Below are 23,124 nucleotides of genomic sequence, written 5' to 3'. Positions count from 1 at the left end.
AAACAACCTTGAAATAGCAGACTCATTCAAATCCTTTCCTCTATTTGTGACAAACTCCACAACAGCTTGGATAGCACCTTCTGCTGACTGCTTTATTTTGTCAGATATAGCTACAGAGCAGTTACTCAGGGTGGCTACAAGCTGTGATATGGTCGTGATTACAAGTATTAAGGTAAATATATAAATTCAAAACAATTCAGATTAAAGAATACACCTGTGAAGATTTAAAGATATATTCTCACCTCATCCTTAGTTAGTAAAGTACAAACCGAGGATACAACCCTGTTAAATACTTCCGATGGATCAATAGAAGCGTCCTAAGGATATGAAAAGAAACTTGAAATAACTGAAAAAGGTAATCCTTGCAAACACGAAAAGACAAAAACCAGTGTATGCTTACGCTTCTCAACATAGCAATAACATCCTCAAGGGAGGACAAAGCACTATAAGACATTTCAAGATTTGTCCCAGAAGTAGAAGGTACAGGTCTTGGTAATGACAGAGATATACTAAATAGTTGACCAATAATCTGCAGTATGGTTGAATAAGACAAAACAGACGACAATCATCAACTCAAAGTAAAAGTTAAGGATGATTGTCTACATCATACTTGGTCAACAGAAAGGAGCAATGAGTTGCTAACAAATTATCCTCACTAAAACAATCAGAATGATTCTTCCAGAACTGACCTGAGCAGAAATCTTTCTAACTTCAGAATTAGTATCAGCACACCGTGGCAAATAAGAAACTATCCTATTTCCCAATCCCAAGGAATCCCGACTTGGCAATGTAAATGCGGCTGAAATGAAAGGAAAAGAATGATCTAGAAAAGAAAATGAAATATAGTAAAAGTAGAGTAAAACTTCTATAGAAAATACATCATACAAGGCAAATTGGAATTCCGTTGAAGAGAACGATTCACTTGTTTAATGTGGGTGCAGCTCCCAGAGCATCCAACTGGACAGTATCCAGTGACGCACAGTGTTCGAAACTTGAGCAGCATCTCATAAGCAGCAAGACATCCTCGTCGTCTTTGATAATCTACAGGTGATGAAACGTATTGATCAATCTGTCCCAAGAGATATAATAGCTGCTCTGCCCGACTTCTTCCGTCTTCTCCACTAATCATATAGAAGAATCAATTTAATATCAGATTGTCTTGCATCATCTGTAACTTATAGGTATTAATTTCATTTAGAATGTTGTAGCTAAGTATATTTCATCAAATCAAAATGACAGACTAGCTATCGTATTGATTACATTTATCAAAACTATTCTCAAATTTAAGTTTTCTCTTAGCTTATACAATCTCAAATTCGATACAAGACAAATTGAAAGGCCCTCTTTCTGGATTAGTAAACAAATAAACAACTAATGCCACCATTTTGCCTCTCTTGGCACACAGCTTAATGTTGCCATACAGCCAGGAATGGTAGGAATCAATGCACTGGATGATCTCTAAACATACATTTTGCCTTGGGCATTCTTGGAGACACTTCTGTTAAAGTATTTTTGTGAATGTGAATAGCACTTTAGGGTCATATGATTTGGATTATGCATCATACTCATTCTCTGAATAAAGTAATTCTTCAAAGACTACAGTATAAGAACAATTTGCAAATATCTTTACTAAATGAAATATAGTTGTTCTTGAAGGATAGGTAGATAATAACAAAATGAATACCTTGTCACAAGAATTGCGCATAATAGAGTTATAAGATTGTCAACAAGGGGGTTGACAACATCAGAGGGTTCATTTGGTAATGCAAAAAATCCTAAAGTTGCCTGTACAAAAATGGTAAGCGAAATTAAATAATCATCAGGTATGCAATAAACGGGGAAAATAGAATAAACTCTGTACATTAACCATATTACTGTAACTCGCACCTTCATAACAAGGTTTCTTGTTTCAATTGTCAACTTTGGCTCCACAGAGACAAGAGTTGTGCAAGCACTTAAAGCAAGTGCCTGTAAAGATTACCATTAATACTCAGAAGAACTGGGCTAATATAGCAAATCAAAAGATAAAATAAGCATTTAACTTCGATTAAACATTTGATGTCTAGACATATGCTAGTCAATTATACAGCACCAGAAACTATAACATACCTGAGTGTGCAAGAGCTCAATACTAGAATCATATATATCATTGTCATCATCTAGACCCATGAGTGTAACTACATAGTCTAGCAATTGATCTCTTTTTTTCAATGGGAATGATATACCATTTCCAGCGGCATTAATGACAGCACAACCTGCAATCATTTCAACATTTTGTATCAGATAACTTCGATTCGCAATTACACTAGCTAAATGACATGGCAATTACATCATTTAGCATGGGGAGAACAAGAAATTTTGACCTGTAAAACACAGATTTTCTAGATCTACATACATGTGACCCAGGACAATTAAAGAAGTACAAGAAAGCCTAAATTAACAGATTCCACCAAAATGGAAATTCAGTAAAATGAAAAGCAGTAAGACGGTAAGGACACTGATTTCCTCCAATAAATATTACAAACCTAACAAATCAATAGCAGTAATAACTGCCTGCTTTGCTTTAGGGTGTTGGACATGAAGAAGCCGGGAAAGCATATTTGTCCCCTGTAAGCCAAAGAAACATGTAACTGCAATCAATAAGACTATTGAAATAAACGAAACAATATAAATACAGACAACTATAACCAAATACTTGTTTAAGAGGTTAATAAAACCACACCAAGATATAAAGTTGACTAATGGTAGACCTAACTATTCAAATGAAAGTAATGTCTTTCTAGCTTTAATTTTTAGTGTCCCTTACATACGACTATACGAGTAGTTGAATTACATTATTTCAAGGAAGATATTGAGATTTCAAAGTCTCCACAATCAGCAATTTTCACACTAGAGCACTATGGCAGTAAGTGCTATTTATAGTTGGGGAAAAAACTGAACACGGGAATCATGCAAGTAAAGTAATAAACATCATCTCACATAGAACATAGGATAAAGAACACTATGAGTATGTAAAATAAACTTCTGGGGTCGCAGTGAAAAAATAAAAGAGAGCACATACTGGCATTGCATTATCTAACTAATTATATATATTAATGGAGCCACATTAACACAATTACTTATGACCTAACCAGTTACCTAAACCCTGCCTTAAATAAATATATATATATATAGGCAATTGTTCAAAATAGAAATAACTCTTAAAATGAAAACTAGAAATAACTTTTTAAATTTACATTATAATTCCTTTATTTTTAGAACTTATAATATGCCCCCCTAATTCACACAATAATTTCCCTAATTTTGTATTTTAGCCCCCTAGATCAAATAGTGAGACATCAGCGGGGACCCCACAGCCACGTCATCACCACGTTAGCAGTGGGACCAGTGCCACGTCATCACCGGAAAATCACCATCAAAATGATAAATCACTACCGAAAAATGAAAATCATCACTGAAAAATTAAAATCACTACATCTGAAAATTAAAAAAAATCACCACAGATTCCGGTCACCACTTCCGATCATATTTTCCAGCCACCTATAAATCACTAAACTACCACACGGACTACAACTATCACCACCACAACGATGTCAACTATCATCACTACCACAATCCATCACCGGAATTACAACAAAATTACCATAGACATATGTTGACAATCACCGGATTTGATGTTCATACGTCCAAAAAACAAAATAAAATCACTGGTATTACAGATCTGAAGTGCAATGTTGAGGATGATCGATAAGAAAGAACGAAAAATAAAGAGTTAAGTTTTAGTGAGATGAAGGGATAAGTGCATCAGTGATTAAACAACAATATCACGACAACGACTCTAAGAAGATGATGGCGGCAAAAGGAGGCGGGGTGGGGCTGTGTCGCGGCGGCAGTGGGAAGAGGAGGCGTAGGTTGGGTTTTTGGTGGAGAGAGAGAGAGAGAGAGCGGGAGGGGGGGGAGAGATCAATCTTGTGCTTACCGACGGTGGGGCGGAGGCGGGAATGGATCTGGTGGTGTTGAGGCATGGTCGAAAGAAATGAGGGGGTGGGGTGGGGGAGATAATAATATTTAGGTATTGAAATTATAAATAATTACAAAAATGCCATCAATTTCCAGTTTTCATTATAGTGAGATTTCTAGTGGAATAGGACTCTATATATATAATACATGACTTTTGTCCAACATGAATAATTCACATTCAATTGTTATAGCCAAAATAAGTAACTTCTCAGTATTTACAGGTTACGCTCGACCTTTTGTGTGATGTGGGGGGGAGGCATTTGAGCAAAGTTAATTTATTACAGATGATCCTCTTGATTAAGGGAACAATTGGAAAGGTGCATATTGCAAAGCTAGAAGATTAAAATGGTAGCCCCGAAAATCTAATCCAAATGGAAATGCAGATAAACAATTGGTCATACCACAAGTGCATCTATTCTTGCTTCAATAACTGTTGATGGAGCATATCTTGCGGCATATCCATACATCAGAGCCAACGCAGCATGAATATCATCCGAATCATCCATATGTTTAGTTCTTTCAGAGAAGAAAGATAAAAACCTGAAAGAAGTAAAGATATTCTTTCAAGACAGACAAATATACAGGCACTTTCAAGAAGATACCCCATCATGTTTTATAAACAACTAAAAGTTAATATTAAAGGATTTCTCTCATACGCGCTGACCATAAAAGAAATATAAACGCTCGTCATTTTAAACATAGTTATTAAACCCTCTCAGGCTCAGGCCGTTCAGCTACTATAAACATGACTAAAGAGCAGTCATGTCTATACACAGTCCCCCCCCCCACCCCCACACCCACACGGTCCAAGTCCACATTCTGTAATCCAAGTTATGCGCAATATTTTGATCCCAGGAGCTTTTAGCTACAGAAAATAAAATTAAACTGTACTTTCTATTAAGGGCTTTCCTGGTTTGAAATTCCTGGTCATTATGTACTTGATTTTACTAATTTTGAATTAGTTAATCTAGAAGTTTGCACACATGTGTATTAGATCTTTTGAGGTAGACAAGTAGTCCATTTGTAGATGTATTCTTAAAGTCATTTAGGAATTTAGATCTGTTACTGAAACCTAAATATGATGACAAGGCATTATCACCTCCTATCATGTAAAAGGCAGTAAAGCACCCTTTTTACTTTTCACCCATACTATTGTCATTTGTGAAGTCGCAAATATACCCTCTATGCAGATCGCTACACTCTCCTTTTTCTGGTGCTCGTGACCTTAAATAATTCAAATATATACACATTGTTTGCAGGTATAATAGTATTTTATGCATGTACATTATTAAATATGTACTTGTTTTTATGGGTCAGGGAGATAAGAATATGCAACTCGATGTGTGGGATAGACCTTTGAACGAAGCTCTGCCCAACATTATCAAGAATAGATTTCAGTTTTTCCAAAACTGTGTCCAAGTGAGATGCAGCAACCTATCAAAAAGAGAGGAAGGCAAAATTATTTTAGCCAATGCTACAAGTCATAAGCACGGGAATAATAATCAAAATGAATTACCAATCCCATTGCTTTTGCCAAACCAAGCCTATTAGTTGGACACGCAATATTAGCTTGTTTGTACATCCAATCAATCTTTTCACGAACATAGTTTCTACTGTCGACTTTTTGGAGCAGCATACCAAAACATCTGTGCCACAAAAGTTGAATGCAAAATCTATTGAAGTCTCCTAAATGGCAAAATTCACAGTAATCTACTGAAAGTTGCATTAGATTTTGGATCTTGTGAAGAAACAAGTGTTGTACAAAGAGTCGAGGTGATAAATTAAAAAAAAGGGTCAGTGGTTTAGCTTTGATTATTGCTATTAGAGATGTATCATAATTAAAGTCATCCCAAAAAATGAGGGTGTCTTGCAACAGAGATCAAATGAGTAACTATATACAGATATCTAAAAATATTTTCTCCTATTAGAACCAAAAAGCCGTATATCAATTTCAGATACAGAGAAAGGCCATAATACAAAACATTAAAATTATTTGGAAAATTGAGGTGCGATCATCCCCTTTGTTTATGGCATATGAACCATAAGTGGCTTCTCCCAACACCTTATGGTATTAACATATATGACCCTCTAACATGGTAAGCTTGGTTTAGAAGATGTCAAATGTTCCTAGCCCCAATATGCTCAAATTAACAGACACTTCTTTTTGTTGCAGCTTGGTAATTCTGTGCCCTTAGATAGGTTTTTATGATCCAACTCATTACAGCAGAGTCTCGAATAAGGGCTACTTTTTAAAACTTAAGATATCGGAGGAATCGACATCTAAGATGATATCTACTTTCTCTTTCATCTCAAATACGAGGAAAACTACATGAGATAGCTGAGAGAGAACAAGTTGGACAAGAAATTTTATGAATCGTAACTAAAACAGGAATGCATTAAAGAAAAGGACTGATATCCACCTCTACTACACAAAAATTATTAGAGTTTAAAAGAATAAGATTATAAATGCCTGTCAATTGCATATCTTGATCGAAACTTTATTTCAAAATCATTTCGGTAATTTTTTTCTTATAAATTATAAAACATTATTACCGGTGAAGTAGAGCAGAGTGATCATCGTCAAATGTATAAAGGTCATATTGTTTTGCAAAAGCATTTCCCAGTGAAATAATCCAGTCACTATCTTGGACCACATCCAAAGATTCTGAGAAAAACTATCACCAAAAAAATGACTGTTAATCAACCGTTGTTAAAAATTAACAGGGACATATATCTTATTTTACATGCACATCAACTCACCACATTGATCAACCTAAAAAACAAGACCTCGACAAAATGCTCAGACGTTGCCACCCATATTCCCTAGGTCACTATATTAACAGAACTCCCTAAAGGCAAACAAAACTATAATCCAAAAGCAGCACTCCAGTTTGTAATTTTTCTATAACTATTATCTTAGACAGCCTCATTTAATATCCAAGAAAAGAAAATACCAGAATCTTCCTTCCTACCCCAGAAGATTCAGAGTATTAACACAACCTTAAAAGCAAACAACTTGCAACCTTAAAACACTATCTTAAAACAGTATGTGACGTTTTTATAGAAAGGCATTTTAAGATATGAATTTGGTTATTTTCATAATAGTTGTGAAGACTTATTTTAATTTTCATGTGCTCAAAACTAGACAAGTTAATTTCTCCGCAAGAATTGAGAATCCTCAATTCCTGTTCAACCATTTATTGTATTGTCATTCTTGTGACCTTTTTAACCATGTATATCAGAAAACAGATCATGAAAGAGAGATGAACCTAATTTGCTTGTATACGAGTTCAGTATCCGAAAACTCACATGGACTATCATGTCATCCCAAGTCTCTTGATATAAAGGATCCTGCTTTAGGTCTTCAGTGTCACTGATATACACTTTCATTTTTGGTATCTAGAGCTTACCAAATAGAAAATCAGTTAAAACCCAAAGCAGAAATGTTTAATAGTCTATTAGTTACAATAATAAGATCCAACAAAACAGAGCATATTTAGAGCAATTACTCGGCCATTATGCATTTAAAAATTTTCAACAGATGGCCTAATTAGTTAATATATGGAAAAATGAATGCAAATCACACATGTATAAAAAGGTTATAGTCAAATTGCACAGAGTTTGCTTTTCAATGAAGGATAGAATCAATATAAGAAAGGAAGAGGATGCAGATATTTAAACAACTGAATCAAATTCAGCAGTTAATCGTAAAAAATACTATCTGAACTGTGCAGCTGTTATTAAAGATTACTTTGATTTTAATTATGAAAAGAAACCAGTCAGATTGACAGCTCACAAGGTCGAGTCCGAATTAATCAGTTAACCGACGGTAACATAAATACTCAAGTTAAAGTAACGTCCTCCAATCTCAATGTTACAAGTACAAAGGCACATGATGCAAAGGAATATGAGAAAATGGAAGAGGGATACTTTCCCCTCCAAGCTACACAAGGATATGAAAATAATCCTAAATCTGTGACAACATTTGTGGATACAACCTATAAGTGTAACCTTAAAACACAATTAACTTGTCCATAAATAATATTACATAATAGCTAGTTAATTGATATTAATTTCCCATGCAGTTCCTCCGCATCAAAGCTAGGTACTATTAAACATATTTTGATCTTTTAAAAAACTATTGTCTCCCTCCCTCCCTCCCTCCCTCCCTCCCTTTGGCGTAGTGAGACTTCACTCTATTTATCTCTCTCAAAATATGAACACAACACGTAACTTTAACATGTCATGGATGAGCTATTCATAACATTATTGTGTACCTCATCTTGCAAAAACAAGTTCATGTTCTTCGGGAAAAGAGGTGCCAAGTAACACAAGGCCTGAAATTACAAATGCAACAACAGAGCAAATGTATTAGAAAGTGCAAGGAAACATATCAAAAATAGCCTCAACAGTTGTCAAACACAATATGACCTGTCTGACTGAAACTGTTCCTGCTGATCTAGTCGGCATTTTAAAAAATTTTAACCTAAGGTAAGATCACCAACTAATGACATGACATGTTGTATTAACAACAATAAACAAAACAGTTACACGTTAATCATCTATTATTTTCGATAAATTTGTAAACCATCCTAATTATTAGTTACTGGTTAGAAATTCTGAAATCTAGACTATTATAAGCAGAACAAAGGATATTTGGTTGGTTGTCGATTTGGTACGGTTGATAAAAACTGTTAGATTTTAAGCCAGATAAAATGATAAAAACTGTTAGATTTTAAGCCAGATAAAATGAGAACCGTTATATATATTATTAAAAAAATATTCTACTCTCATAGGTTCAAGGTTCGAACCCCGACAACAACATATTATAGTTGAACATTAAAATTAAAGAATTTAAATTATCTATTAACTACTCCCAGAAGTTCAAGTTCGAATCTCATCAAGAACATATTGTAGCTAAAGAATTATATTAATTTGATGAGGCGTTTGTTAGGAGTGTCAGGGAAATTGAATGAACCTGAATATTCAAGAAGTGGAGCCGGATGGGTTTGGAGATGGAGGTTGAAATGGAAAACAAGAGATGTATATACTACACCTTATGAAATCTAATTGATATATTACATCTTGTAAATGTATAATATATCAAATTATAGCCTGAAACAACTACGAATTTCCTTTATCATGGCTTCTTATTATAAATATTCAAATGTCACATAGCTCTACACAGTTCACACAACTCAATCCTTAGGTCATTTAAATATCGACATATAAGATTTCCGTGCATCTATCATGATATTAGGAAATTTCATAATAATTATTTATCTTCGTAACGTGAGTAACATAAGAATAAAATTGATAAAAAGATGTTCTCACGGTCAAAATCTGAGTTGCTAACTGTTCCCTTGCTAGAGGATCATGCAAAAGCACCAGCAGACGAGCAAAAAGTTCCTGAAACACAAGTTCCCCCACAAATATATTCCAGTTACATATGATTAAAACAAATCAATACACAGGTACACCTAGCGGAACTCTACCTCAGGTTGAGGGATATCAGTACGAGCTTGACACTCAAAGGGCATGGAATCATTATGAGAAGATCTTCTCCTGCATAATTCTGATATGCATCTGCATACCTGAAAAAGTGACTACCTCGGATAAATTTTCAACAGTCTGAAGATTCCAAAGTAATATCCACAAATCCGCATTTTAGATTTCAAGCGTTTGTTAGTTAACAATATTTCTATAAAAGGTGACTTACCGTGGAAATGCCACCACTATAATCCCGTTGTATAATCATCTTCAAGAGAAAAGGCCACAGAATATGCTGCAATTATCACATGCAGAGGTTTAGTCAGAACTCACTGTTGTATTTTAGAAGAAATTGATAAAAGAAATTCAAGGAAAACGTGCTCGATTACAGAGTTACCTCCATTTCAGGAATTGTAATGGTAATTAGAAGAAGGCCCTTTTCAGATATTGCCCGTAACTCCGATGGGCAGACACCAATCTTCAGCTGAGAAAAGAGATGAACTGTAACGATGAAATGTTATGAAAAAAAAAATATTTGACAGTTGACTGCTTCATTCAGGATTCATAAAGTACAAATGCCTTTAAGAAATAATAAATAGTGTGCTACATAAAAATTATTCTTCATAGTTCTTTATGTGATGGACAATTCAAGCAGTTCAGAATAATATGGCACGATGGATGTATCTACTATAAGTGAAAATTTGTTTAAGACCCCATAAGAATCAGCAAAATTTGGTAAATATCTTTTTGCATTTAATTAAATTAACAAACAATAATACCTTAATTTTTAATTATAGATCTTTAACTATGTCCAGACAGAGGTATACCTCTAATCTTTTGTACTGGAAAGAGTAATAACTGCTGCCTGACCTAGAGTATTCCTTAACGCTCTCAAGATTATCCCTTTCTTTGTCTGACATTGCACAATTCCGTACAAGATATTCAACAAACAGCTCCCCTGAGGAACCCACTAGGTAGCAGTGTGAAGCCATAACCATGATTAACTATAACCAAACAACAAAGTCGAATATTACTAGGTATGAAGTGAAATACATTAATAAATTCATGACAACTTTTAGCATCGCACCTCTGAAAGTGCCTTACGAACCCCTAAACTTTGCTCATCTAGCAACAGCTTCATTGCTTCAACTAATAACATTATTTTACTGTGCCAAGCTTCAGCCAACCTATACAAGTGAACAACAATTGAACGGGTAACAAGTTAGGTTACAGACATTAATTGTATTACAAGACACTGAAAGGAAGATAAACCTCGGCAACAGATGCTTCAAAACACAAAGAGCCCCAAAAGTCAAGTGTTGTTCCTTTATCCTGCATTTCTGGTAGCAACATTGTCAAGAGTCAACAACAATATTGATATTGAAGTCAACTTTACAAGATTATTAAAAGTTCATTTTCTTCAATAATGGGTCCCATTCTCTTCACAAGATTGGTTGACTGAGTGATTAGATATTTCCATGATTTAGATAGCATAAGAATTATGCCTCGGAAGAGGACCTGGAATTATAGTTCAACTTTTCGGTTTGGCTGGCGTACACGTGTCGTACACTCAGACACGACACTTTTTTCGTATCACATCCTTTGATAGACATGTGTACACTTTGACCCACTACAGACCACATATGAGACCAACGAAAGGACGATAAGCGATAAAATTTCACTTACATTCTTGACTTTTGCTGTGAATTTTTTTCTTATCTACTTATTTATTTGAAAATTACCCGTGCCCAAATATGACAGTGACCCCAATTTTCACAAAAATCCGTGTCTGACATTATATATGTGTCATCGTATCCAACACTCGGTACCGAATCCGTCTAATCCGCACGAGTAACGTACTAACATGGAGGTAAGGAGAGACTGAACTTTGAATTCCTGATGTCAATACTTACATTAAGAAGGAACAAAAACAAATCATCTGGGTACACCATGCCGACTGTCAAAAAGCAATGCTGAACTTTGTTATAAGTCTGCCCAAAATGAAGAACTTGTCAGAGAGAAAACAAAGAGCCAGATAACATATTTCAGCGGTGCAACAGATCATCTTCGTGAGTGATAAAAAAAAGGTCATTTCTCTCAAGACAAGGACAAAGTAGAAGTTAACAAATTAAGATAACCAATTTGATCAACTCTATACAAAAAGTTTGCAGCAATAACACAAAAGTTGCACATTCAATATACGACAAAATTCAAACTTCTTGGGCAGCTGCTAAACTAGAACGTTTTCGCACAAGGGTAGTGACACCCCCTTGTCTGATGCACAAGTCAGGAGTCCTTCATGAATTTAGGGGCCAAACTCTCTCTGTCTCTCCACAGATACGAAAGGCTATATCATTAACCAAACGCTTGAATTTTACAATCATTGTATCATTTTTTTTATTCTTAGTAAAACTCTTACAAGTTTTAAAAAATTGTTCATAATCAAAATGAATTTATTCCATATATATACACATAACTACAAATAGAAACTGAAATTATAATAATTTCCTTCAGAACATTGCGTAACATGAGGACAGGAATACCCACAACAGAACTATCAACTTGATTTTCCGTAAAAAGAAAGGTAACACGAAATGTGCTGCTAGCTACGAGTAGTCAAGACATAAAAATCCAGGCTCTCGGAAAGTAATATAAGAATGTGCTTTATTCTATAATTATTGAAACAAAAACTCAGCTAGAAAACTTATTGACCTTTAGTCCCATTGAAAAATCTGAACGATCGTTGTTGTCATTGTAAGAACTAATCACTGGAAGAAGTGATGATAATATAACTGTGACATCCTGCACATCCAAACAGAAAGACAACCATAACTTACAAATGTATACATAGAACTAAAGCTTTAGAACTATGACCTTGTTTAATTTTAAAGAGTTTGATAGTTGATTAAACATGTACATATTTAAAAAAGAATTATGAGATTTAAGAGACCCCAGAAGTCGATTTTTCAACACTGCACATCCTCCCACCCATTATTTTGGCTCTAAGATCAAATTTGTCATGGCTACCAAGTACAGTAGAAAGATAAAACAAATAAACAATTTGTTTCCCGCATACCTCATACACCTGTATAGTTATTTTTTATAATCTCAAAAAAAACAACTGCCAAAAAAATATACTTTGGAAGTATTACATAAGGTTACCATATGATTATTGCATGACTGAGGTAAATATTTATCAAATTCAAATATTTTAATATTAATATTATGATTTAGGGAACATCTGTGCAAGACTCTAGTATTAGTATTTAGTACATCTATATCAAAGAAGATTTAGGCTTGACTTCAGGAAATTAAATAGTGCAGTTAATATTCAGTTGAATTCCCACCTATATAGTATTTGTTATCATTCCAAAAAGAAATTGCTTTGTAAGGATGTAATTCCTTTTGATTTATCCAATTACTTTGAGATCTTGATTTACTTGTGGAAAAAAAAAACATGTTTCTAGAGCATTATCTCAAAACGATGATAAATTTCTAGTCAGTGAACCCTCACTCTTACCATTTCAATATTAATCATATTGTTCAGCACTCAATTTGTTGGTAATATGGTCAAGAGTCTAAAGTGAGCTTTCTTGACAGAACTGTGTAATCAACTGTTGCATGAAAAGGAAATTGTAGTACTATTGTTTGATATTAGTATAAATTTGTAATTTAGCAATAAGAATATTGTATCATATTAATGTTATTTATCTTGGTATTACTGTGTATATCATAGTGATACTATTTCTAACTAATAATTGTCACCATTTTAATCTTTTAACAATTCAGACACTGTTATAGCAGTAATATTTGTTTAGAGTGCCACATATCCTGTCCACATCAACTAAAGCCCATAATGGTGAATGTACATTTCGATAAACCGAGATTAGCCCGTTAACAAGAACTTCTAGCTGATTAAAAGGTAGGGATCCTAAAACCCATTAACTGGAAACTTAAACCTAAGACTTGTAAAGTACAATTGAATAGCATGTGTCCATGGATTACCAACATGCTCTATTTAGTTTTACAAGGCCACAACATGTGTTCAAAAGCTTCACCAAAAAATAACAGAAGGGAAAATCTTGAAATTAACATGATGTAAACACAGAAGATACAAGGAAGGCAATCATTTCTGACCTCAAACTCAAGCAAAGGAGGGCCACTTTCCGAAAGTAAAGAGGCATTCAAGAGATTATGTAGACTACATGTTGCCAAAAAAGAAGTTTCCTGATCTTTTCCATACCTAATTACCGAGAACAACAATATATACATTGGTACGATATTTTTCAATCAATTTACACTGCACAAAAGATATGTTCCATCTTACAGTTCTAATATGGTAGGGACCAGTCTCGGCAAAGCCGCTTTTAGTTGTATTCGAGCTACAAGACCAACCATCTGACCTAATGCTTCAACCGTCGATGTTCGGACCTTTTAGATAGAAAACATATCTATGTCATAGACAGAACATGAACAACAAAAACTGTGTAACATTCATGTTTCTCCTTACAAGGTTCGGATTGAAGCAGATAGAAGATTACTTATACATACCTTTAGGTCCCATGAAGTAGCCCAAACCCTCAATAGTAACTCAAAGGCAGAATTTATATAAGACCTGCATTAGACAAACTTAAGTAAAAACTTCGTAAAAATTAGAATCATCCTAAACAAACCATGAAAAAAAAAGAATAAGATCTTACATGACATCGCCATCAAGAATCAACGATAAAGAAAGATCCACACTATATTGCCAACAGGCCTGACACCAACACTTAAAGGCTGCACCAAATAACATATTAACACACTGTAATACCGTGATTTTGAAATATCAAAGTTTAGTTGTTGAAAAGTGCCTACAAAAGTACAATTGTAATAAATGTGAACTAGAACCACGTAATAAGGTCATTCGACTAGAAATGCATGGATTGACTGACTGACTTACAAATTGGACTGACTCCCGATATAAGTATCTTGACCCGCAATAATTAGTGGGTCGCTGACCCCTACGCCTTCGCATCTTATTTATATAAACGTATATCAGAATTTAGAGAAGATGATTCAGAGAGTAATTTAATAAGAATGCTTGGGAATACTTTCTCCATCTCAAATAGACACCCCGATTCACCTAAGACATCTGAACAAAGAATTCTTTTTTAATATCTCTGTCCAATATCTTATTAATAATTTTAAAGATTAAAAAAATAGACATATCACATATCAGTGCTACAGGAGTCACAGGATTTATATTAAATATTAAGTTATTTGTAGATGTAGATTGTAGAAAAAGAGACTCATAAAAATTAATCATGTGCCAGGAACCAGATTTGAATTGGTGACACGAGGATTTTCAGTCCTCTGCTCTACCAGCAAAGCTATCCCGAACATTCCCATTCAAGTTACCGCATTCTCATTTTACTAGATAACTTAGGTCTATGTCAATTCAAAGGGTATTACAAAGTCTTATCCAGGTGCTAGAATTTTTTAGATCTTCAAAAAAGGAAGACGTTGTCATTATCACAAACTAAATTGTCATCCTATATCGCAGTTCAGAGAGATGCAAAAGGAAGAGAAAGGGACCAATTTATATTATGGAGTCACTGAGGCAACAACATGGCCTCCTATGATTTTTTAAAATCAAGAAAAGTAACTATTAACAGGGTGCTCTTATCGACCCTTGTATCAAATCTATGGATCCTCGTATTTGATTAATGGAGAATAGCATTCCACATACCAGTACTTGTAGTACAGCATGCAAACAAATGTAACACTTACCGAATGACATAAATCTACAAATGGTGCGTTACAGGAATACATTAAACCAGAAGCAGTTGAAGAACTGTAAGTTCAAATGTGAGATTGTAGCAGAAAACACATAGTATACCATTTGCAAAAATTGCCCGATGGATCTCTCTAACATTTCCAAGAATAGGCAGAACTCTGGAGAGTACCGCTTTCAGCCGAGGTGTAAACTGCAAAGCTTTATTACAATTTGAATAGTTAGAAAATTATATAATACATGCATCGACAATGCATATTAATGTCTCTGCTGATTTATTGTGAACGTAAGAATCCTATTGCAATAGGAATTATCTTCAGGACAAACCATCAACTGCAGCAAAGTCTGCAAGTATTTGGACCATTGCTGGGAGAGCTGAGTTTGTCCCTGAAAGATGAAGAAACGTCTCTTCCATCATCTGCCACACCAAAAAAATGAACAAAAGATTAATAGAAGAGGTGTGAAATTCAACAGAGTAGTTAATAATTACAGTAAAAAATGGGCAGTAGTACTCCACAGAAGCACATGATTTTACCAGTCAAAAAACACATGTGCATGACAACACTGCAGGACCCAAAGTATAAGAATGCAGATAGTGCAATCATACTATGAAGCATGTTGCGGTATGTCCTTCAAGGGAACTGGTAGAAATTTTATTTAACTAAAAAATTTGTTGGGTGTGATTTGAACAAAAAGATGGTGACAATTTCCAAAAAATTGTAATGTACCGAAGAGGGAAAATCTGGAGCCGTGATGACGTCACTTTGGGCTTCTTTCATTGACAAACTTTTTTTTATAGCCTGCAAACCACGTGAATCAAGGTAAACCGCATTTAAGCGTCAGGCTCTGACTCAGGAGGCATAATCATAAATTCTCCTCCCGTGGGATTCGAACCTGTGACCAAGAGGACAATTTTCTCTCTTTAACCAACTGAGCCAACCCTGTCGCTACTACGGTTGCAGAAACTCAATCGCATTGGGTGGAACTATAAATTTAGAATAAGAGATATTCTGTGAGGTAATGACAATATAGTTTTTGCTGATTTTAAATTGAGACCAAGTACTTGTTATGAAATTGTGAGTAATATGTGTGTAATAGAGTTGGATTTATCAAGACTCAAATTACTGAGCATGACAAAAGGTTGTTTGCTACAGTTACTAACATAAATGAATAATCTCCTTATCTCATGGACACTGAACAATAGCTGAACCAAGTGAATCATAAATCGTAAACCATATGCTTTACTCTGTAACCTTTTTTTATCTTTGAACCGCATAATGTTATATTTGCACAATTATATATATAAACAAACAAATACTCAACATATAAACGAGGCTTTATATCCTGAGAATCGTACAAGTCACAAGTACCATCAATTAGGTTTCACAAATTGTAAGGGGGTCAAATTAATGTGAACAAGTCACTTATTTGCAAATCAGAATCCCAGCCTGTAATTAACTAAGGGGGCGAGAGAGAGGGACGGAGGGACGTAGAGAGGATGAGAGAGAGAGAGACAGGGAGCAAGAGAGAGAGGGGAGAGGGAGGGAGACGGAGAGGGGGAGAGAGAGGAGGGGATGGGGGGAGACAGACAGACAGAAAGAGACAGAGAGAGGGCGGGAGAGAGAGGGGGAGAAGGAGGGATACCGAGAGAGGGAGGGAGGGAGAGGGAGAGTGTGGAAGATAGAGGAAGGAGAGAAAGGGAGAGAGGGTGGGACAAAGACAGAGGTATTTAATTTGCCTCTCTTTTATTCAAATCATGCACAAAAAGCTAACAATACTTACTAGATCGGGACAATGGGAACCTACTGAAACAAGTACACCTGCTGCAGCCCTTTGCCAATCAGCATTAAATTCCTACAAAAGGGTAATTAGCATTGGTATAAAAAAATTACAAAAGCTATGTAACTGGAAGTATAAGTTCATGTAAGTAATAAGTTCAGATAATAAATATTTTGGCGGTTTACAATGCATAATTATGAAATGTAACAAGATTGGTCCACCAAGTTTTTCTTTAGATGATTTGATTAACTTGTATGCTTATAGAAGTAGCAACTCAAAACATTTAAAATTCAAACTTCAAGTCTTATCAGTTTGCTATAGAAATAATTGGTACTTTCTTGCTCTTGGTAATATAGTTGTGCAACATCATGATTAAAAACTACAAGGATCTCAGCACGCGGGAAACATAAAACAATCAAGCCACAGCATAAGTCTTATTTGAAATTTCAGCCCTACAATAGCTCTAATAACTTTCAGGGATGTTCAAATGTAACCGAGGTGGGCATGTAGGCCTATATAAGGTTCTCTTGAGGGTTGAAACACTACACTGAGATTTGATCTGAGTTCAGATTGTGGTCTGGTAGTTTAGCAACTACAATGAGCATCAAGTGCTACAATGTATAGAAGATGAGTTCTCGTAAGTAGGAAGGATTGTAATACTGATCTAGAGACCGTTTAGGTAAACTTAACATAGATACTTATGACTTAAAAGTTGGTTAAATTGATCAGTGCAATGTGAAATTTTTTGGTGATTATCTGTTTGGGTAATTTATAATATGAGTAACTTATGAGTTATTGAAAATGTAACAAAAAATTGAAAAATTGTCCATTTGAATGATGATATTAACTTTTATCAAATAAAATAGGTTATTCGAAGAAGTACATCTTACCAACTTCTGATTTTTAAGCTGTTTTTTTAACTTTCATTTTTGACTTATTACAGAAACATACATATGTTAACTTAAAGTCAAAAACGACTTTAAGCCCCAGGCTAAAAGATTAGCCAAACGGGCTCTAAATATTTGAACTGTAGGGGGGAACTGGGGAACTGTAATTAATGTCTAAACTCAACTACCTTGGAAGTCAGTATTTTGACAAAACTATCCATTTAGAGTGTGATGCAGTGAACAACAATAGCTCATGGTGAATTTAGTACAAAAAATACTCTCTATCTAAGAATCGGATGGTTACGGGTCTTCGCAACTGAGACGATAATAGAATGTAAGGTGATAGGAATCAGTGCCTATCGTTAAAATCTATTTTATGCTGGATCATGGTTAGCATGGCGCCAAGTCGAGCCTCGGCACCATAGTACTTTGAGACGACTAGTCGTAAAAAGTTGACAAAGTGTTCATAATACTTATACCTAAATTTAATATATAATAGAAACTAAAGACATCAACTCCATAATTTAATAGAATAGTAAGTTCAAAATAGTATAGTTACTGCATAATTACATCCATATTGCAAATATCGAACATGTTTAAGCAAATAGTAAGTTAGTAACACAAGTACAATGATACTCGAGCAAAGTTATTCATCTTAATATCACCTTCATCTCCGTCTCTTTCTTGTGTATTATCATTGGTTGGATCAGGTCATGGTACACCACAATCATGGTTACCAAGGCCCCAAGTCGGGCTTCGAGGCTCTCGGCACCCGACTACCTTCATGTCGACCAGTCATCTTCGTGATAACAATGTGACATTTGGAAGATGGGGATTGAATCTGTTCATGGGTATTGGAATGGGATTTCAATACAAAAACCATTCACATTTACTGCGTTCAAATCCCATGAACCAAACGGCACCATAAATTTTTTTTTTCCTGAATATTGCTTGCAGTTAACTGTTTTAATGCTTTAAAATCTTCTTTGGGTACTGATTGTGATGCCACCCAAGATTGCTTCATTATTAATAGTTAATTGCAATCCTAATTCCTACATATATAAGTTATTTAAGCTTCACTTCGACGCTATCTCAGTACAGTACTAAAATGAAGTCTCTGGTAAAAGATATATATTATGCTGCAAATGTTGTTCCTAAAAGTTCCACAAATTTACACAAACGACTAACTAAAAAGCGAAAAGGAGATCATCACAAGTACAACGGCAATTCCAAACTAAATTTTGTTCATCTTTATTTGCAAAGAAAGAGTAAGAAGTACATCTGTTTTCTATTAAAGAGGAAACTATTTACATATATCCCTGTCATGCCTCTATATGACTCTTAAACCACAAAATAATAATGCATGTGCTCTCTTAACAGTTATAGGTTACATTTAAACTCTATTGATGTGCTCAGAATCTTCCGACAAAGCAATAGTTCATAAATGTTCAGTACTATCCGCGGTGTACCAGAAACATGCATACTGCATCAAAGGATGGCCTATAAAGTAAAGTAGTTATAGGCATGTAGACTTGCACAGATATATTTGCTTAAACTTATAAGTGTTTCAAGATCTCCGCATCCATAACATACTAATAATTTGCAAGAGAGTGCGTTGCAATTTGTGAACATAGTACCTTAGACGAGATAATCTCAGATGTAACAAGTTTGGCAATCCTGGTCAAATAAGAAGGATCTACGTCATCTTGCTCAAGAGCACGAATTGCAAACGACATAACTTGATATACACCGGATATATTTCGAAACCGCTGAAAATATAATTAATTACTGAAAATATATAAAACTACCAACTCAAATCCAAATAGAGACAGACATGATTACTAATTAGTTACAGTGGCATACCCGACGTCCACCACGAGAAACACTAGAACAACAATCTAGAACCAGTAGTGGGTTTCTGTTGCCGCAATAAACAATTCAAAACAGAAAATAATAAATAAATGAGAAAGAGGGCAAGAGAGAGGGAGAGAGGGAGAGAGGGGGAGAGAGAGGGGGGGGGAGAGAGGGAGGGAGGGAGGGAGATACAAGGGAGCAATTTCGTCGAGAGAAGCCATGGATGCTTCTCGAACCAGCAACGAGTCGTCTGCTAAGGAAGCAACGAGAGCTTGAACTGCTTCTGTAAGTAGAGAAGCAGAGAGATCGTGATTATTGAATGAAATAATTAGTAATTAGGTAGCTGCGCAAATGAGTTGAAATACATATACAAGTCTAAACATAATTACACGGACAAATACATATATACAGCTATTATATGAATGAAATTGGGGCAGGTACCTGGAGCGGGAAGAGGATCTCCAGAATTTGAAGAAGAAGCCATGGATGATGAAGAAATACGATAATCATCAACCAACGATGGGAAAATGAAAAAGCAGCAGCTACACAGCAGCTCTTTGATATGTGTACACTCTGTGCCAGATGTTTCCTTTTGTCAAAATTTTTATTTGCCTTTGTTTATTTGCGGAACATAATTTTAAATAATGAGGTCGTGAAAGGAATTTGCCAAAATAAAATTTTAATTAATCAACAATTAAAATTAAAACTAATTTTGTTATATCTTTACGAGTAGTTTGCACAGTCAATCAATCTTTCTATTTATAATATAACAGGGGTGGGTGGTGGCCTTTATGTCACTTTGACATAAAAAATGACCCAAATTATTATTTCTGAAAATTAAGGCTCTATCTGTCACTTCACTTCATAACAGAATTTCGTCTACCGTTTTGATATTTTTTTTAAAATGTAAAACGGAACTTCGTCCACCGTTTTGTGTTTTTAAAAAAATTATTACTAAATATTATTAAAATACTGTTTATATTAGTTGTTAATGTTTGTTTTTTAAATGACTGTAAAACGGAACACGAGATGTCGTGTTATATTATTTAATTTTTGAAATTTCTAAATACCGTAAAAACGGGCCACGAAGACCCGTTATGTGTTTAAACAGACAAAACGGGGTATAAAATCTCGTTTTATTTCATTTGTTTTTTAAAAGGAGTAAAACGGAAGACGAACTACCGTTTTGTGTTATATACATCAAAACGTAGTTTAATGTCCCGTTTTTCCTGTTGAACTTGAGTAGGTTCTGTTCTTTTCAGCAGCTACTGGAATTTTTTTAAATTTTTACTAAAATACATCAAAAAATTATAAAAACTTGCTATTTCATGAAATTAAACCATATAATTAAATTGACAATAAAAAAACACACGAATATATTAAAATAATTAATAAAAATCTTCAAATTCAATACAATTTTTTAGGCAACATTATTACTAAACAAATCACTAAAACAACTCATTTTTTCCCCTTGGGTGCTTGAAAATCCATCGCATTTTGTTAACTCGTCGACTTCCTTCTTCCTTTCTTTTTCTCAACATGTTCGTCATGTATCACGGTTGGAAAATTAATACATGTCGGCCAACGAGAATCTCCTTTGCTCGGAATGGGTTCGAAAACACCATTGTAAACCATCGATATATTCTCTAACCTATAGATTTCGTCAAGCAGCGATTCATGGCTCAATTTCAAATGCACGCAACATACTATAACATGAGAACAAGGAATACGATACGTTTGCCATTTCCCACAAGAACACAAGTACTTAGGAATCCTAACGGTATGCTTATTCCCCCCTTTTAGTCAACCTTTCTAGTGACTACTTCAAACAACAATGAATTTCGATCATAAACTTTAACACTATGACCCCTAGCACGCACAATGGACCGACTCAACCTCTTGCTTGCATGATTAGTAAACAATCGACCTTTAGATAAATCGGTTGCAATTTCCAAACGCCTTTCATCAAAATACTCAACCGTCTTCAAAAATAGTGCTCTGACCAATGAACTAATCGGGAGCTTTCTAGCATCAAGGATCGCGAAGTTCCAACTTTCCGCATGGTTGGTGGTTATCATGCCATAATATTTCCCTCCATCATATGCTAAAGACCATTTACCTAATGGTTTATCCTCAAACCATTCCGCCGTCCTAGGTTACTCAATCAATAATTGTTCCCATAAAAATTCAAACTTCTTCTCTTGCACCTGAGAAGTCAACTCAACTAACCTATTTTTCAATCCCTTTCTCCTATGTGCAGTACAAAAATTTGCAGCCAAGTGTCTAATGCAAAACCTATGATGATCAAGGGGCTCACACCATCCTCTCTGTCGCATAACAGCAATAATACCAGCATGTCTATCAGAAATGACACAAATCCCATGTCTCCTACCTGCCACAAACCTCCTCAATCTATCCATGAACCACCCCCAACTAGAAACATTCTCGGATTCGACAATAGCAAATGCAAGTGGAAGAATATGACTAAACTCATCCACTGCCACAATACTCAATAGTACATCCGGATATGGACCATATAGGTGAGTCTCATCTATACGTATGACAGGCATGCAATGCTCAAATCCATCAATGTATGGTTTGAAAGCCCAGAAGAGTCTCTTGAATGTCACTTCCTGTTCCAAATAAAGACATAATATACTCGTTAACTACAAAAACATTACATAAAGATGGCAATCATTTAAAATCTATTTGACACTAGTATAAAAAGATAGAATACCTCTAAGCTCCCACGATCTTCCATCTCATCCTCCTTAAAACCCAATCAACCTTGGTTCCCACATTAAAACATTGCAACGCTTCCATAAAAAAAGGGAGGTCTTCATATGATCCTTCCCAAGATCCATGTTCCTCATCCATTGCTAGCTTTTTGGCATCTCTAATCTTCTTTCTTCCCGGTTGGTAACCAAAAATACTTTTCACCGTGGCCATCAACACTTTTTCCTTAACCGTGGGATCGACTACGATATGATCCTTAATTAGTTCAAAAATATCATGAGATGTCAAATTAGGATGGTCTTGAGTAACGGTGGTGCGCAAACATGTGTGTGGTCCCGAAGTTTCCATAATTTAGATATTCCCAAGTGATTTTCGGGGTGGTGGCCTTATATGTCACTTTGACATAAAAAAATGGCCCAAATTGTCATTTCTGAAAATCAAGGCCCTATCTATCACTTCATAACAGAACTTCATCTACCGTTTTGACATTTTTTTTAAAATGTACAACGAAACTTTGTCTACCGTTTTGTGTTTTTAAAAAAATTATTACTAAATACTATTAAAATCCTGTTTATATTATTT

The 23,124-nt window shown here is 35.0% G+C and overlaps 2 protein-coding genes across 5 annotated transcripts in view; both read right to left on the bottom strand.

Annotated features, from left to right (window-relative positions):
* Positions 1–20,406, bottom strand: part of LOC141693843 (protein SHOOT GRAVITROPISM 6) — a 30,069-nt gene extending 9,663 nt beyond the window's left edge. Inside the window, exons 1-35 of one of the 4 annotated variants that reach the window (XM_074499019.1) lie at positions 20,248–20,406; positions 19,999–20,089; positions 19,816–19,870; positions 19,590–19,721; positions 17,069–17,140; positions 15,614–15,704; positions 15,392–15,487; positions 14,211–14,289; positions 14,062–14,125; positions 13,838–13,941; positions 13,648–13,753; positions 12,223–12,312; positions 11,424–11,501; positions 10,783–10,850; positions 10,598–10,697; positions 10,338–10,514; positions 9,908–9,994; positions 9,740–9,805; positions 9,516–9,614; positions 9,355–9,429; positions 8,298–8,357; positions 7,330–7,419; positions 6,574–6,695; positions 5,537–5,666; positions 5,321–5,454; positions 4,422–4,560; positions 2,526–2,607; positions 2,110–2,255; positions 1,888–1,968; positions 1,685–1,785; positions 886–1,121; positions 690–799; positions 401–529; positions 243–317; positions 8–141 (exon numbers count right to left, since the gene is read on the bottom strand). In XM_074499019.1, the coding sequence (XP_074355120.1) occupies positions 8–141; positions 243–317; positions 401–529; positions 690–799; positions 886–1,121; positions 1,685–1,785; positions 1,888–1,968; positions 2,110–2,255; positions 2,526–2,607; positions 4,422–4,560; positions 5,321–5,454; positions 5,537–5,666; positions 6,574–6,695; positions 7,330–7,419; positions 8,298–8,357; positions 9,355–9,429; positions 9,516–9,614; positions 9,740–9,805; positions 9,908–9,994; positions 10,338–10,514; positions 10,598–10,697; positions 10,783–10,850; positions 11,424–11,501; positions 12,223–12,312; positions 13,648–13,753; positions 13,838–13,941; positions 14,062–14,125; positions 14,211–14,289; positions 15,392–15,487; positions 15,614–15,704; positions 17,069–17,140; positions 19,590–19,721; positions 19,816–19,870; positions 19,999–20,089; positions 20,248–20,290 (3,542 nt within the window). In that variant the 5' untranslated portion in view covers positions 20,291–20,406. Of the gene's footprint in view, positions 1–7; positions 142–242; positions 318–400; positions 530–689; positions 800–885; positions 1,122–1,684; positions 1,786–1,887; positions 1,969–2,109; positions 2,256–2,525; positions 2,608–4,421; positions 4,561–5,320; positions 5,455–5,536; positions 5,667–6,573; positions 6,696–7,329; positions 7,420–8,297; positions 8,358–9,354; positions 9,430–9,515; positions 9,615–9,739; positions 9,806–9,907; positions 9,995–10,337; positions 10,515–10,597; positions 10,698–10,782; positions 10,851–11,423; positions 11,502–12,222; positions 12,313–13,647; positions 13,754–13,837; positions 13,942–14,061; positions 14,126–14,210; positions 14,290–15,391; positions 15,488–15,613; positions 15,705–16,014; positions 16,156–17,068; positions 17,141–19,589; positions 19,722–19,815; positions 19,871–19,998; positions 20,090–20,247 lie in introns of those variants that run through there. The other 3 variants (XM_074499020.1, XM_074499021.1, XM_074499022.1) reach the window with 3 other exon arrangements.
* Positions 20,407–21,605: 1,199 nt separating this feature from the next.
* Positions 21,606–22,890, bottom strand: LOC141691743 (uncharacterized). Its single transcript, XM_074496502.1, has 3 exons — positions 22,594–22,890; positions 22,036–22,439; positions 21,606–21,957 (listed from the first exon to the last, which is right to left on the bottom strand). Exons 1-3 carry the CDS (start codon positions 22,888–22,890, stop codon positions 21,606–21,608), a joined length of 1,053 nt encoding a protein of 350 aa, XP_074352603.1.
* Positions 22,891–23,124: the final 234 nt, after the last annotated feature.

This window comes from Apium graveolens, chromosome 10 (genome assembly GCF_009905375.1).
Source record: "Apium graveolens cultivar Ventura chromosome 10, ASM990537v1, whole genome shotgun sequence".
NCBI classification, from domain to species: domain Eukaryota; kingdom Viridiplantae; phylum Streptophyta; class Magnoliopsida; order Apiales; family Apiaceae; genus Apium; species Apium graveolens.
The sequence above is the reverse complement of the archived record's forward strand: the minus strand, read 5'-3'. Positions and strand labels throughout refer to the sequence as shown.

Excerpts from the sequence above, each read along its gene's own strand:
- LOC141691743 (XM_074496502.1), bottom strand. The coding sequence starts at position 22,890 with ATGGAAACTTCGGGACCACACACATGTTTGCGCACCACCGTTACTCAA. Across the intron at positions 22,440-22,593 it reads GTTTTAATGTGGGAACCAAG|GAAGTGACATTCAAGAGACT; the intron begins GTTGATTGGGTT and ends TATTTGGAACAG. Across the intron at positions 21,958-22,035 it reads AGAAAGGGATTGAAAAATAG|GACGGCGGAATGGTTTGAGG; the intron begins GTTAGTTGAGTT and ends TGAGTAACCTAG.